The sequence below is a fragment of the Melospiza georgiana genome, chromosome 8 (assembly GCF_028018845.1).
Source record: "Melospiza georgiana isolate bMelGeo1 chromosome 8, bMelGeo1.pri, whole genome shotgun sequence".
Classification (NCBI taxonomy): Eukaryota; Metazoa; Chordata; class Aves; order Passeriformes; family Passerellidae; genus Melospiza; species Melospiza georgiana.
This window is the reverse complement of record NC_080437.1, coordinates 8,787,072-8,801,040: the sequence shown is the minus strand read 5'-3', so window position 1 is coordinate 8,801,040 and position 13,969 is coordinate 8,787,072. Positions and strand designations below refer to the sequence as shown.

The 13,969-nt window shown below is 43.2% G+C and overlaps 1 protein-coding gene across 16 annotated transcripts in view; it reads right to left on the bottom strand.

Annotated features, from left to right (window-relative positions):
• The window catches only part of ANK3 (ankyrin 3), a 280,780-nt gene that overhangs the window by 59,368 nt on the left and 207,443 nt on the right, over positions 1-13,969 (bottom strand). For 13 of the 16 annotated variants that reach the window (XM_058028741.1, XM_058028737.1, XM_058028738.1 and 10 more), the window contains exons 23-25: positions 11,896-12,019; positions 8,906-9,008; positions 3,496-3,602 (exon numbers count right to left, since the gene is read on the bottom strand). In XM_058028741.1, the coding sequence (XP_057884724.1) occupies positions 3,496-3,602; positions 8,906-9,008; positions 11,896-12,019 (334 nt within the window). The remainder of the gene's footprint in view (positions 1-3,495; positions 3,603-8,905; positions 9,009-11,895; positions 12,020-13,969) is intronic. The other 3 variants (XM_058028739.1, XM_058028744.1, XM_058028746.1) reach the window with 1 other exon arrangement.

Below are 13,969 nucleotides of genomic sequence, written 5' to 3'. Positions count from 1 at the left end.
TGTGTACAGCAGGCTGCAGTAAACTATATACAGTTAATTTAATTTAAACTACATATAGTTAATATAATTTAAAATACAGAAAGCTATAAAGAATCTGATTTATTCCACTTTGCAAGACTGGATCCAGTATTTCTGAGTTTTTCACTATTGTTAGGTAATGTGGCACACTCATTTCTTTCAGCTAAGGAAATGAAGGAGTTAAAGGCAACACAAAGAGACAACACCCACATTTGACTTTGGGAAAGCTGCAGGAGTAAGCTCACATCTGACAGCTGAAGGTCATTTTGGTGAGGGTCTCTACCCTTCCAGAGGCCTCAAGATTCATGATGCATTTCAATGTACTGCTTACAATGGACCCTGTTCAAAACATATGCTGGCAAAACAACTTATCTGAACTCAAGAAGAAAAACATAAAACATTCTCTTGGCTTGAAAAAAGGAAAAACCAGAAGAGTTGAAATCACTGCCAACAATTTCTCCTCCTTTCACTGACACACTGCTGGATCTCCACATCCTGCTCCCAGCACTCCCCTTCTGCCTGGGTGAGGAAATGAGAGCAAACATTGATGCCTTCTCCTGGCAGTGGGGAAACGGGGAAAGAGTGACCTGAGGCAGCAGTGCTGCTCCTGGCACGGCACAAGGGGAGCCCTGGGATGGTGCAGATGGCCAAGAGCAGCGGGGTCAGAGCCTGGCCAAAGGGCCACCACAGCCCCTGCCCCAGCCACAGACAGAACTGGGGACAAGGACAGGGATGAAGCACAAAGCACCCCAAACAAGCAGGAAAGGATGGGCTGTTTAGGAACAGACTGGCAGAAGAGATGTGAAAAGTCATGGTGCTCTGCATATCAGATGTGTGCACTGGAAGATTAGAAGGGAACATCTGTTGATTGCCTCTAGGTGAAGATAACCAGGAAAATCAAGCAGGATATTATAATATGGGGCCACAACTGAAAAGCAAATAAGCAACGAGTGAGATTTGGAGTTTTTTTTCCTTGACAAAGGAACTGGATCCTCAGAGTATAATTTCTGATTGATGTTCTATGTCAAATAAGAAATGTAGCGGGCCAGAAAAGCCTTAAATGTTTGGAGAATATTTTGGTTTATTCCCATTTGGAGAGGTATACATGTTTGGAGGATATCTGTCCCTCTCCCTGCCACAGTTTGCTCCCCTCTGGGCAGCAGCTTTGCCACCTCTGCATTTGAGAGGGCCCATGAACCAAGGGAGCAGATCTCATGTGGAAGCCCCCATATCCACAGAACATATGTTTTGGAGGGCTGGAATCACTGGTGAACATGCTGAAGACCTAAGGGCAGGCAAGTACTGTCCCAGAGGACTGGCAGGATGAAAACATCAGACCTATCTTCTATCAGGATGAAAAGAAACCAGAAAATTTTTAGACCAATCAGCCTAACCCAAATCACCAGGAAATATTCAGGAATAAATTATTTAATAATCACTCTATAATGGCCTAAAGGATCAAGGTAATTAATCAAGCTATTACACCTTTCCTACCACCAGGCTCAAAATAAAAACAAACCAAAAATATAAGTGGCAAGAGCAATTAATGCCAAATGAATTTGGATTCCTTCTTTGATGTGTGGAAGTACTGCCTAGGTACCTCAGCAAGCAATGGAGGCACAGAACAGATAAGGTAAGTGCAGGATCACCTGAGCAGTTACCTCAAAAGAGATACCATCAGTGCTTTCCTGCTACACTGAAAGGCAACTTCAAGGGCATATCTCACTCTGCTGTCCGGGCACAGGTACCTGGCTAAACATCTTCACAATTTCAGCACAGAAAAAAGGTCTGAAAAGTCTTTGGAAAAGAGGATCAGAATTAAAAGCTCTCTTGCTAAAAAATGGAAAAAGGGGTTGGAACCAGCAAACTGAAATAACCATAGAGACAAATGCAAACAGAGGGGAGAAACCAAACACTTAAACACAACAACACCAGTAAAAATTAACCAAGCTTCAGGATTTCAAGAGAGAGCCAAGAAATTCTAGCAGATCACAAACATTCACCAACAGAAACTGGAATTACCAAAGGGATAACTCTCATTGTGGGACTGCTTAAGTGTGCTATGTGTCAGACCAAGGAGGTGGAGATCATGGCTTACAAACAGGCTCCCATCACAGAGGGAGAGCTGGGGCAGAGGCATGGGGAAAGCACCACCAAGGAGGGTCTGGGACATTTTGGTCTAAAATACAGGATTACATGTCTTCAGACGTAGAAAACAATTGCTGAGAGACCAGTAAGATCTTGTTCTCCATGCCCACTATGGACATGACAATGGATATCCAGCATGGGTAAGAAATAGGCTGAGTCTGCAGCAATGAAATGTTAAGCTGAGCATTAGGGGAAGTAATAGTAAAACAAAAGATAGTGGGCTCCTGAAGCTGGGGGCCTATAGAATCTCTTATTTTTAGCAATTATTAGGACATTAAGCGTCTTTCAGAAATAGCTTGGCTACATTTTATCCTACAGCAAAGGAAAGGGTTGGGCTACCAGCTCTCTGAAGACCTCTGCCAAAGCACCATTCCATGATAACCAACAGTCTTCAGCTTTTCATACTGCAATTCTTGACATTTTACATCTAGCACTGATCACGCGCAGCGTTTTATCAGCTTGGGACCTAAAAATCCACTGCGGCATAGATCTGTTCTGCAGATGCAGGTGCAGATGTGCATTGTGGGACTGTAGCTTTAGGTTTGTGGGGCTTGCTGTATTGGAAATGAAATATTTTGATATGTGCCACACTCATTTTTATGATAAGAATGTAATTAGTCACAAAATGGGGAAGTAAATTAAAGCGGATATGAGATTTTATGTCCTGATCTCAAAAATTAAACAAATATTTACACTAGACAATCTAATAATATGCAAAGATTACTTACACATTCATTTGCAAATTTTTACAATATGCATTCAGACATCACTACTACTGCATTTAAATCAAGTCTGTGTGGCACTGTCAAGAAGCACCTAAATTACAGTGATGACTCATGAGTAAACAAATAGCACCACCAAAATCAAACTACAGATATTGGAGACTAGGCAGGAGCATGAAGTATAAATAAAATAAGAGCCCAAATTAAAGCCCCCCCCCCCCGTTTTTTCCTCTATGAAAGAACAGAAAACATAACTGATTTCATAGTCCAAATAATTTAACACAATGCAAACAAAATAATTTATGACACTGAAAGCAAAGCATAAGCAACAGAAAAAGCAAAACAGGGCTCTTAAAGAGAAGCCTGCAGGATTACAGTGTTTAGGCATTTGGAAAATTAAGTTCAGAAGCACGTTTTTGGTTTGATATTCAGGAATTTAGACTGACTCCTGTTATTAAGCACCCTCCTTGAAGTGAGTGTGAATTTTGCCACTGGCTTCAAGTGGAGCAGGAACAGACATGTTACCAGCCATTACAGCAGGCTCTGTTCTGCAGCTAACAATACAGTTCCACATCTACAGATAAAAGAAAACTGCTAAGTGACCTACCCAGAGTGGATGGGACTGGAAACAAGGTTAACATTGTCCAAGGTGTCTGCAGCCCAGCTGTAGTGCCTGAGAGAATCAGAATCAAACTCCCTTTGAAACGTCAGGTGCTTCAAAACAAAACAGATACATCGAAAATTAAAATTAACATTAGAAACACTTGCCTTAAATACAAGCTTGTTAACATAATTATGTTAAATTCAGATCTGGTCCTTTCCATTTAACAGTGCTGATAATTACTGGAAATCCTGCAACAGAAACATGAAATACACACACAAACCCTTGTCTCTTCAAACATTCTTTTTGCCCACTTTTTGCACTTCCTCCAGTTTCAAGAATGTCTCTCCCCAGTCTTTACTTACTTTAGTGTGCCAGGTTAAAAAGATTGGAAAGGTTGGAAAAAAAAGGAATTACCATTTGTACTGCAGTCACACACCACACAGACAGGCAGTGTAACACCACCCCTCAGAGGGTGCCATTGGATAGATCCTTATTCAAGCAGAACCTGGGAATAACTTCCCTGGGAGTTTCAGCGGGGCTGTGAAGGCAGGAGGAGGTTGGTTTCACACAACCAACACGGGCACTGTTTCGTGGAGTGCCACTGCCCCTACTCATGTGGCCAGAAATAGCTTTAACCCTGTGGGGCTATAATTAACTCCCTGAGGTGTGACTTGTTCCTCCTGCTGCCCACGCACACGGGCACTCACACATCCTGTGCCCCACAGCATCCCCCACACTGCAAACCCTCCCACTGGGCACCAAAGCTATTCCAGCAAAACACTTGCCTCGCTTTGTCTTTCTTGTCTGAGGAAATTAAACCAACTAAACTTCAAATACTGCTTCCCCCTATTTCCAGGGTGATATCAAAGCCACTCCCCAGTTTAAGAAGCACCATCATAAATTACATTAATACAAGTAAGCGAAGAAGCAACACACAATCTCCCCCAAGATGGTGTTAAAAATGTACTGACATTTCCTCTAAGTTTTCTCTAAGTAGGTTGTTTGCTGCTTAGAGGCAAATGCAGCTAGAGAGAGCAGCCTGTTTGCACTGAAACCTCACGGGCTGCTTTCAAATCAATTTCAATGGGTTCAAGTCAAACCAGAGCCAAGCACACACAATAATAAAATCTTATTATTCCCACCTGGTTTTTTTTTTTGATATGTTGACACATGCTGGTAGTGGAAATTAATGATTTTGAATAGAAATATCAGCATTAGAAGTAAATCTGGCAAATTCAGTCATAAACACACAACAGTTCTTCTCTTGAGAAGCGTCCACAAGATAAGCAGGCAGATAGCTGCTGTGTTGCTGGCCAGAACATGCAACACTCCCATCACTCTGGGCTTTCCAAAAATCTGCACTCTTTAGGCATTTCTTTCATTAGAAATGAGGTTTTCTTCCTAGGTTTCCTTCCAAAAACTATTGATACTGTAATTTAGTGCTCTTTGACAGAAACCCCTGCAGAGTGCAGCTTTGCTCTGTCACTCCTGGCTCGGTGCCTCCTCCCTTTCCTAGCTCAATGTTTCTATGAAGGATCTTTTGTTAAACTCTGGGCTCTAACAGATGTACTTGAGGCCTCACAGTTCAAGCACAGACAACAACAATAGAGGGCAAACTTGCATATGCTAAACAGCATCAGACATAAAAGGTAAAATGAATGCTGTCAAAACAATGACAATTAAGCATCCAAAGCGGACTTAATTGGTGCCATTTGAAATATGTGTTGTAATTAAGTTTAATGAAGACAGTTTTCTTAGTCTTTCCAATAAGACACTAGGGATTCTCCAACATTTCCTGGAGAGCCTGTGGTTCAGGCAGGAAAGCCAACACTGTGAGTTTCTGCTGTTCCAAGTGATTTGTATGAGCTCACACTGAGCACATTATTACTTTTGATACCAAACAGTGCAAGATTCAGACAGGTTGTCTCAGGCACTGTAAAAATTCAGATAAACAAAAATAAATGTGCTGTTTTGCTCAGTGATAAACTTTATCATCAAAAATAGGTCAAAGTAAAGAAACACAAGAGATGGGCCAAAAGGAACAACAAAATTTGGTGTTGGTCCCTGAAAGGCCTGCTAAGCTGTACAGCATCACTGCACCGGGGTACAGGACACACATCAACAAATAAATGTGGGGTCAGGTGTCCTGTAAAAAGGATGATTTTTCACACAGATAAAAAATGCTTATGTTCCCTTAGCAGTGGGATATGGAAAACTAAACACAGAGCCATATAAATTCCAAGGAAATACCATCACTCCAAAATAATCAGAAGCACAGAGGTGCTTCTCCACCTGGATGTGCTCTAGGTTTGCCTCCACACCTGGATGGGTTCCTCAGTCCAGCTTCATGCCCTCAGACATGGTCTGTACACCAGGTGACTGGGTTTTTATAAAACATTCCTTTCTGACCAAGCGCAATCAAACAGATCTTTTGGACATGTGCAGAGCAAGCAAAAGCCCAAAGTCTGCAGCTAATAATTTTGGTGGAGAAAGGGGGTAGGAAAAGCTGATAGCTGGACCCACTCATCTTACACACAGCACACATCTGTGAATCTCATTTTTTCAGCCTGTTGAGGTGCTGGATTTTCCATGCAGGCAAAAAAAAATTTAAAAAAAAATCTTCCTGTGTAAGTTGCAATATAAGCAGTCCAGAAGATACTACAGTGTCAGTGACATTAAATCACAGGATCCATTCTGTGTTTGGTCAGGTCCCAGTGTTCCCTCCTTGGACTGAGGGAGATTAAAAATGCATTGCTAAAGGGTGTGGCAGCCTTAGATGCAAATGTGTGTATAAAAATACTGAGGGTTCTGCTGGCGAGGATCCTGCTGCTTGCATAACTGAATATCCAGGCTGTGTAATATCAAAGTTCAGCAAACAGAAAAAATTATGCTTCCTCCCAGATGAATTTATCCAGACTGAAGTGATTCAGCAAGCTGCTATTTAATGGACAGCCCGAGTCATCCTGCCTTTGGCTGATTAAATTCAGAGGTTGATGTAAATTATTCCATGGAGAAGTCATTTGGATTTAGTCTGAGTTGCTGCATCCAAGGGAACACGCCAGAACACAGAAATTTTAACTTTGCTCCAGCCAGGTTATGAGGTACAGTGTGGCCCGGATTCAGAGCTCCCTGTGAACAGGGTCAGCAATAAACCACCAAATGCAAACAATGGAGAATAACATGACTTCTAAAGAATTATTAGAAACTCTTCTCTAACACTCTGTGTGCTATGCTGGCAGTGAGGTTAAGTAAGAATGGTTTCAAATCTTCATTTGACTCTTTCCAGTCTCCCAAGTCTACCAGGGATCCCGGGGAAAGGTGATGGGACCTGCTGTCTTAACCAGACCAAGAGGCAGGCAAATGCTCCTTTCTCTTTTACATACTGATGTTTGTGATAAAATTAATTCCCAATAATTGTCTTTGCTGCTGCCATGAACTCCAGACAGGTCTGAGCCGTACAAAAGGAGAGGAAATGGCATACAGAGACAGGCAATGATCACTCTGTTTCAGAGCAGTGTGATTCCCAAAATAGCCTTAACTCCTCTCAGTTCCCAGACAGACTTTCAGAATATTGATTTCAAACCACAAAGATCCTTGCTCCTGTGAATCCCATTGGTGGAACACAAATTGGTGCTTTTTTTCCCCTGCTTTGTCCTGCCATAGCAGAGGTTATCTAGGAGCCCATCAATGTACAGAGGGATGAGAAAGAGGGGCAGGGTTATTCTCCATCTCCCAAACACACTTCTCCTGTTTCAGCCAAAAGCTAGGGCAGGGCTGGGCAGGAAGCCACAGGAATTCCAGAGGATGGATATATTTTTGTCAGGACACGGAGGTTTGGAGGAGTCCTGGCAGAAAGCTTTACCTGGTCTCCCATTCTCATGAAGATAGTTTGTTGCTCTCACGTTTGTTTTGCAGAGAATCATGGCTTCACTGACCTCTCAAGACAGGACTAATATTTTTTCCCAGTACCACATCCTTTGAGAGTTGTTAAGCACAGAGCTGGTTTTAAGCCTTGTTTTGTGCACCCTAGCTGCTCAATCCATGCCATCTGCTTTAATGGGAATCACAAACATGGCCAGAATCATAAAATGATGCAATATATTCTCAGACTGAAGAGTCTTCCTCTCCTCTGAAACTTCCGTTGTATCAAGAATGCTTAATGAAGTCTTACTATTAAAAGGCATCAAATCAGCTTTAGGTGCTCAGCCCTGATATAGAATTTCCAGCACCAGTAGCTGCAGATTTTGTTTTATGACTTCAAACCAAACAAAACCACAAAATCACTGCTATGCAAGCTTTAGAAACTCTCCTTAGAAGGCTGTTGCAAATTAAGGTTATTGGAGGTTTACAGCATTTCACTTAAAAGTAACAATCTAATGGTAAACATTCTGTTGCTAAAGAGAACCCAATTTCTGCCATTCTCATAACACTACCAGAACTGTGTAAAAGCTGTAGTAAAACTGGACAGCTTATCCCACAATAGAATTTACAGACTAATACAATCAAGGTTTAAAATGTACAAGTCCTGTTTTGTGAACCCTTTTCCCCATAAAAATATCCTCTGAGATCAATAACCCCCCACTGCAGGAATGCTCTGTGAAAACAGCAGCAGAAAAGCTCTGTTTCGTTACAATCCACCTTATACTCTTCCAGGGCATAAACAACAGTTCCACTCCACTCCAGTCCTTTCCAAGTAAGGATTTTAATGTGAATTTTCATCCAGCTTCCTAGCAGGTCTTTGACTTCTGTGTATCAAGAAACTCTTGAGTAATTCAGTTAGATTTGGAAATCTGAAGCAAGTCCACCAAGGAAAATGCTGGGGAACTCACAAACAAAGTATACTGTACTCAACCATCCCCAGCTTTTGGGAAGGCTTTCCCACGCTATCATCAGGTCAAAAGATGCTGCTTTTGTTGCATTAGTCATTGCACAAGTGTTTGGAAGATATATAAACTGAAGAGTCTACACTAGCTTAATCTTTACAAGGCCAAATTCTTCCCAGGAGTGAAAAAACAAGGACAGCAGTTGGGAGTCCCCTCCATGTGGACAGGGCAGGCAAAGCAATTCCCAGTGCGTGCAGTACAAAGGTTGCTCAGTGTCAAACTCATTGCTCCCAGCTTATCAAAGCACTCTGAAGACACACAGGAGCCTCACAGGAGCACCCATTGACCTCAGCCAATAACACTCAGAGACATAACTGGTCCCTTAAGACTCTTCTGGTTTGGGCCCCCCACCACCTGCCCCTTGCAGGATCAAACCCAGAGAATGGCAACCCCACCATCTCCCGTCCACAGCTCCTTTCCTGCCCCTCTTCCCAGCTGAGAGAGCAGCCAGAGCCTCTGGAAGCACGGCTGGGGCCTGCACACTGCACAAAGGAAGCACAGCTGCCCTGTGGCAGGGACACAGCACGTACCTGGTCCTTGGCTGGCACCAGCAGCTCCTCAATCATCATGCTGTCCCGGGCATAGGAGCTCCTGTTGAGCGTGTAGGACCTATCCGAACTGAAGGAGCGGAGGCTGTTGTATTTACCAGTTATCAGAGAAAGTGCGGGTGACAATGAGGTGAACAGAAAATAAAAACAAAAAAATTAATACATGCAACTTCCAGGGATAGCATCAAATGGCAAAATATAAACAATCTGTGAAATAAAAACAAGGAGGAAAATGGAATAAGAACTATTTGACTATAGTTAAATATTCCCTACGATATGCATAAGCAAAATCTCAGCAGATGCTGACTGCTTTGGCAGTAATGTTGTGGCTTTAGAATAAATCTAGAGAGGTGTATTCAAGTATTTAGATGAGCTTTGATAAGTATCTCCGTGCCCTAATCCTGAAGGGGACCCACGAGGGCAGGTCCCAGGGGAGCTGGGGGAAATCACAATGCCTGCCCACAGAGCTCAGGTTGCTGAGGCAGGTTTAACTCAGAGCAAGGTTACTGTGATGTCACTCTCTTCGTGGCTAAACCACTTCTGACATTGTTACAAACACTGTAGTTACCCCTGTAGTTAGAAAGGAAAGGGTAATAAGTTTGAAATGAAAGGAGAAATAAATTTGCTTAATGACAACTAAGTACTGATTCTGATGTTTGGGAATTATTTTGTGCATGTTAAACTATTCAGAAGTACTCTTAACGTGTTGCAATTAACCCAACGTAGGAGTGTTTTACATTTAGCCCTGGAAGGTACATTATGGTATGTGCTAAAAACATGCTGCAGGCCTAGACATGCTTGCTACGTGACAAAAAATAAAGTAGTAAAAAACGTGAATTAATACAAAGCAACATCCACCAACATACTACACTTTTGAACTAGCAACACTTTTCACACTCAGAACTCTACAAGGTGTTTCATGCATTTAGTAGCTGCTAATTGAATTTCTCTAATTCCTTAGCACACGGTTCCCTTCTTGTGCTGGAAGCAAAACTGGGATCTTAATTACACACTGTAGGCATATGTTAAGCAGAGTTTTACATGATAAAGGGCATAAAGAATTTAAGTTATATTTGTTATAACAGAGGGATACTCTCTAGGGCTAAACCCCCTGCTCCCCAAAATAAAAGCATGTCACTTTCCAATGCTAAATAAAATGAAGATGAGCAATGGCAGCAGCAGAAAGATGAGAGAGATGTAACACGATGCCATGCCTTCTTACCTGACTTTTGGACTAAAGCAATTTACATTGGAAAAGAAACAGGAGAAATAGAAAGCAAAGAATCAGACAAGAAAAGCAAGATGTTATGGCTGGATGGCTTATATATTTAATGTGTTCATTTCTTAATGTTACACTCAGAATCAGCAGTAAGATACATCCACAGAATATTTTTTTTTTTTTGCTAAATTAAATACTTCACAGAAATAAAACACTGTATTTGTCTCCTCTGAGCATAACATGGGCAACGCAAAAAATGAGCTAGGCAGCAACAAATAGTAATGGCACTGCTAAAACCAGAAGCATGGGAATATCAGATTCCTCTCAAAGAAAAGGTAACGTGGGGCTGAACCTCAGATCTCCCTAACAGATGGTGACTGTGCAATCTGCTCTCCCACCTGCACAGCCTGTGCAAGCAGAGAGCTGCGAGGGGTGAAAGGGCTCGGGTAAATCAGTGTGGGCTCTGCACACAGAGATGCTCCCTCTGCATCCCCAGTGCCCTGCTCCAGCCCTGGGCACAGTGGCAGGGCTCTGTGATCACCCTGCTCACACCAGACTGGAAAGCAGCATGTCAACTTTGCTAATTCACTTTACTATGACACGAGATTCTCCCTCCAGATCTGATTTGCTGATTTTCTGGCTAATGGACTACTTAAAGCATCTTGGCATTTCTCATGAATGTACTATCTCATAAATACTTATTAACTTCCCTAAAAATTGTAAATCAAGCACAACATGACCGGGGACTACTAAAGAGCAAATTTCCACTGCGTGCTTGCATTTTTAATGTGGCCATAAGAAACACAACTGAAGGGTAGACATCTAAGCTTCACCTTATGGGAGTTGCCATTTGCTGTTAGACAATGAACTCACTTTTTAAAACAGATCTTTAAACTACAGCATAGGAAAAAGCCCTCAGGGCTCCAGCTTATGAGGTTTAATTATTAGCTTCAGTACAATTCAACTGTCAGTAACTACACTGCAAATCCACAACTATGGAAGCAATCTCTGCTCACACAGTTTTAACTGTTTTGAGCAACGCACACTGAAGGCTCTAGCAACATTCAAAACTAAAATCTAAAATGTTGATCTGGAAATACCTGCATTGAAATTAACATGAGTCAGACAACACATTAAGTTACAATGTTTTATCAGGTTCACAGGAACTTTGGCCTGTTTTTAGCAACATGTAATCCATTCCCTGTCAAAATAAATCCGCCAACAAATTAAGGGGAAACTTGCCTTGCCCTTTTTTTCTTTTTTTTTAGGAGGGAGCAGCATTTTTTTTTAAATGTTGTCTTTCTCAGTTGGATTACTCACTAGCACCTTTAAAGAAATAAAAGCACCAAGTAGCAAAATGATTTGTCATTCAGTTTTTCTGGCATTTACATTCTTCAGCAAAACACACCCATTAAGGAGTCCTCTACTGTGAGCATCAGTCTGACCACTAGTAGCCTAAAGAAACCAGGCTGGATCAATTTCTAGAGCAGCTGCAGACTGCTAGCAAAGAGGTGCCTTGGAGATGTTCAGAGCAATGAACAGAGACCAGAAAAAGTGAATAGCTCAGTTTTATGTATCGCTGCCATAAGAAGCCAACATGAATAAAGAGTATGAAATAAAACTGCCATGAGCATATGCTTCAAAGGATGTACACCCCCTCTAGTTCACTTCAGAACAGACTGCAGAGCTGTGTGGAAGAGTAAAGACTCGCTCCTGGGGCGCACACGAACGCGAGAAGCAGCCAACACAGTACCTGGCGGAGCGCGCTCCCAGGCTGAAGCCCATGTATCCTTCAGCAGGCAGGGAATCATCTCCCAGCTCTTTCAGATCCTGGGGTCCGAGGTACTTGTCTGTGTCGCCTGTCATTGCATCCTCACCTGCCGGGACAAAAGCCAGGCTGGAATCAGAGCTACACGTAGGGCAGATGTTTGTGCGCTTACTAAGCCATAACGCCCTTCCCTGCTCGCCAATAAGGAATCAATCCAGTCACCCCCACTTTCCCTAAGGCTCTTTCCACGTTGGATGTTAATTATCCACCCTCTGAGTCTGCCTGAGAAAATAATTTTATTGGGGGACGAACGAAAGAAGCAAGATTCCACCTTGACGTAAGCCCAATAAAGTTATACGAGCGATGACTTTTGCCCAATCGTCTCAGCAAGCTAAAAGGCTCCTCTGTACTTTGCATCGTTGCGCTCACTTTTGCTTTCCTTATGAAAAAAAAGAAAACAACCCGAGCCGACAAAGTTGGATCACTCCGTGTGAAAGAAAAAAAAACCCAACAAAACAACAAACCAATCGACAAAACCAAACCAACCCCCAGCGTGTTTGCCACCAGTCCTGAAAAGTGCAGCAAGCTTGAATGGAGGCTGAGGAGGGGAGGAAGAGGCCCGCCTTCCACCTTGAGTATTTCTCAATGCCTTTTGCACGTTTGAATGCAAGACGTGACTTTTTAAAATTAATTGATTTATTTTTAAATGAAGCGCTCCTCGCTGCCAGGCCGGTGTGCGAAGGTGAGCGCTGCCCGCACCCCGCTCTGCCCCATTCGCAGCCCCATCCCCGCGGTGGGGACACAGCCGGCACACGTGGGACACGGCCATCCGCACGGAAGGAGGTGCTGAGCTGGTCTATCCAAAACAACCCCAAGAGGAAGCAAAGTTCGATGTAGGGAGCGGCGGGCAGGCGCCGCAAAGGGTTAACGGAGCAGCTGCCCGGCGGGGAGCATTTGCATGCCATTACATCACGCGAACCTACATTCCTGCACTGACAGAGCACGGCCAAAATATGCCTTTTGCCGTGTTGGGTCCCCCCGCCCCGCTCCCACAACAGCACGGAGCAGAGAGAGATCCCCGCCAACTCACGGCTTGCCGACATCCACTCTGCCCCTTTGTCGGGAACCCTTTCAGGAGCGTTGGGTTTAAACTGCACAGCAGAGAAGTTTAACAACAACGCGATCCCGAAGGTAAGCGACTCCCGAGCCCAGCCTCACGTTTCCCGCTTTCATTCAAGGAGTTTGGACTGGTTTCCATTCACCAAACTCAGGAAACCACAGGCGAGCTCCGGTTTTAAACTAACAATCAAGTCTAAAAATACCCCTTCAGCTACTGCTTCGCAAACGGCAAACAAACAGACCAACTTTCTCCTCCAGCCCAGCAACAACCAGCATTTTAAGCAGCAGATAAAAAGCTAAAAAGTCCACAATACACCGTAAAGCATTCAAAAACGCGAAAAAGAAACATGATACATCAAGCGAAACTTTAAAAAGTCTTACTGTTTTGGAAAGCCATTTTCACCAGCCTGGTCTATAAGATTTTTTTCCCCTGGTGTTTCCAAGAATTCCTATTAGTCCTATTAGTCCTTAAGCAGTGATTTAGGCTTAATCTCCAAACCAGCACAAGCAAACTAATCCCTGTGGGTCATATTCGCTTTCCACACAACAACTGAGATCTTCTTAACATCTTGATCTCTTCGCATGTATTTTAGGACATGTGCATCTTTGTCCTCTCAACTCAGATTAAAGTTCTTTGCAAATACGAAACAAAACGAAAAGTACTAAGTTTAAAAAAAATAAAATAAAAATCCCTTTTTAATCACTCTGCAGACATCCCTTTAAAGCTTCTGCTGATTGGATTACAGCCTCCCTTGGCAAGCCTCTCGAATGGTGACATAAATGCAGGCACTCCAGTTATTTGTATGTAAATAGGGGTGCTGCGAGGGTGTAGTTTTTCTGTAACCCGATGCCGGGGCTGCGGGGAAGGCGCTGCCTCCGCCCTCCCTCCCTCCATGGCCGGGGCCGGGGGAGGGAGCCCGGCCGGGCACACCCCGGGGCT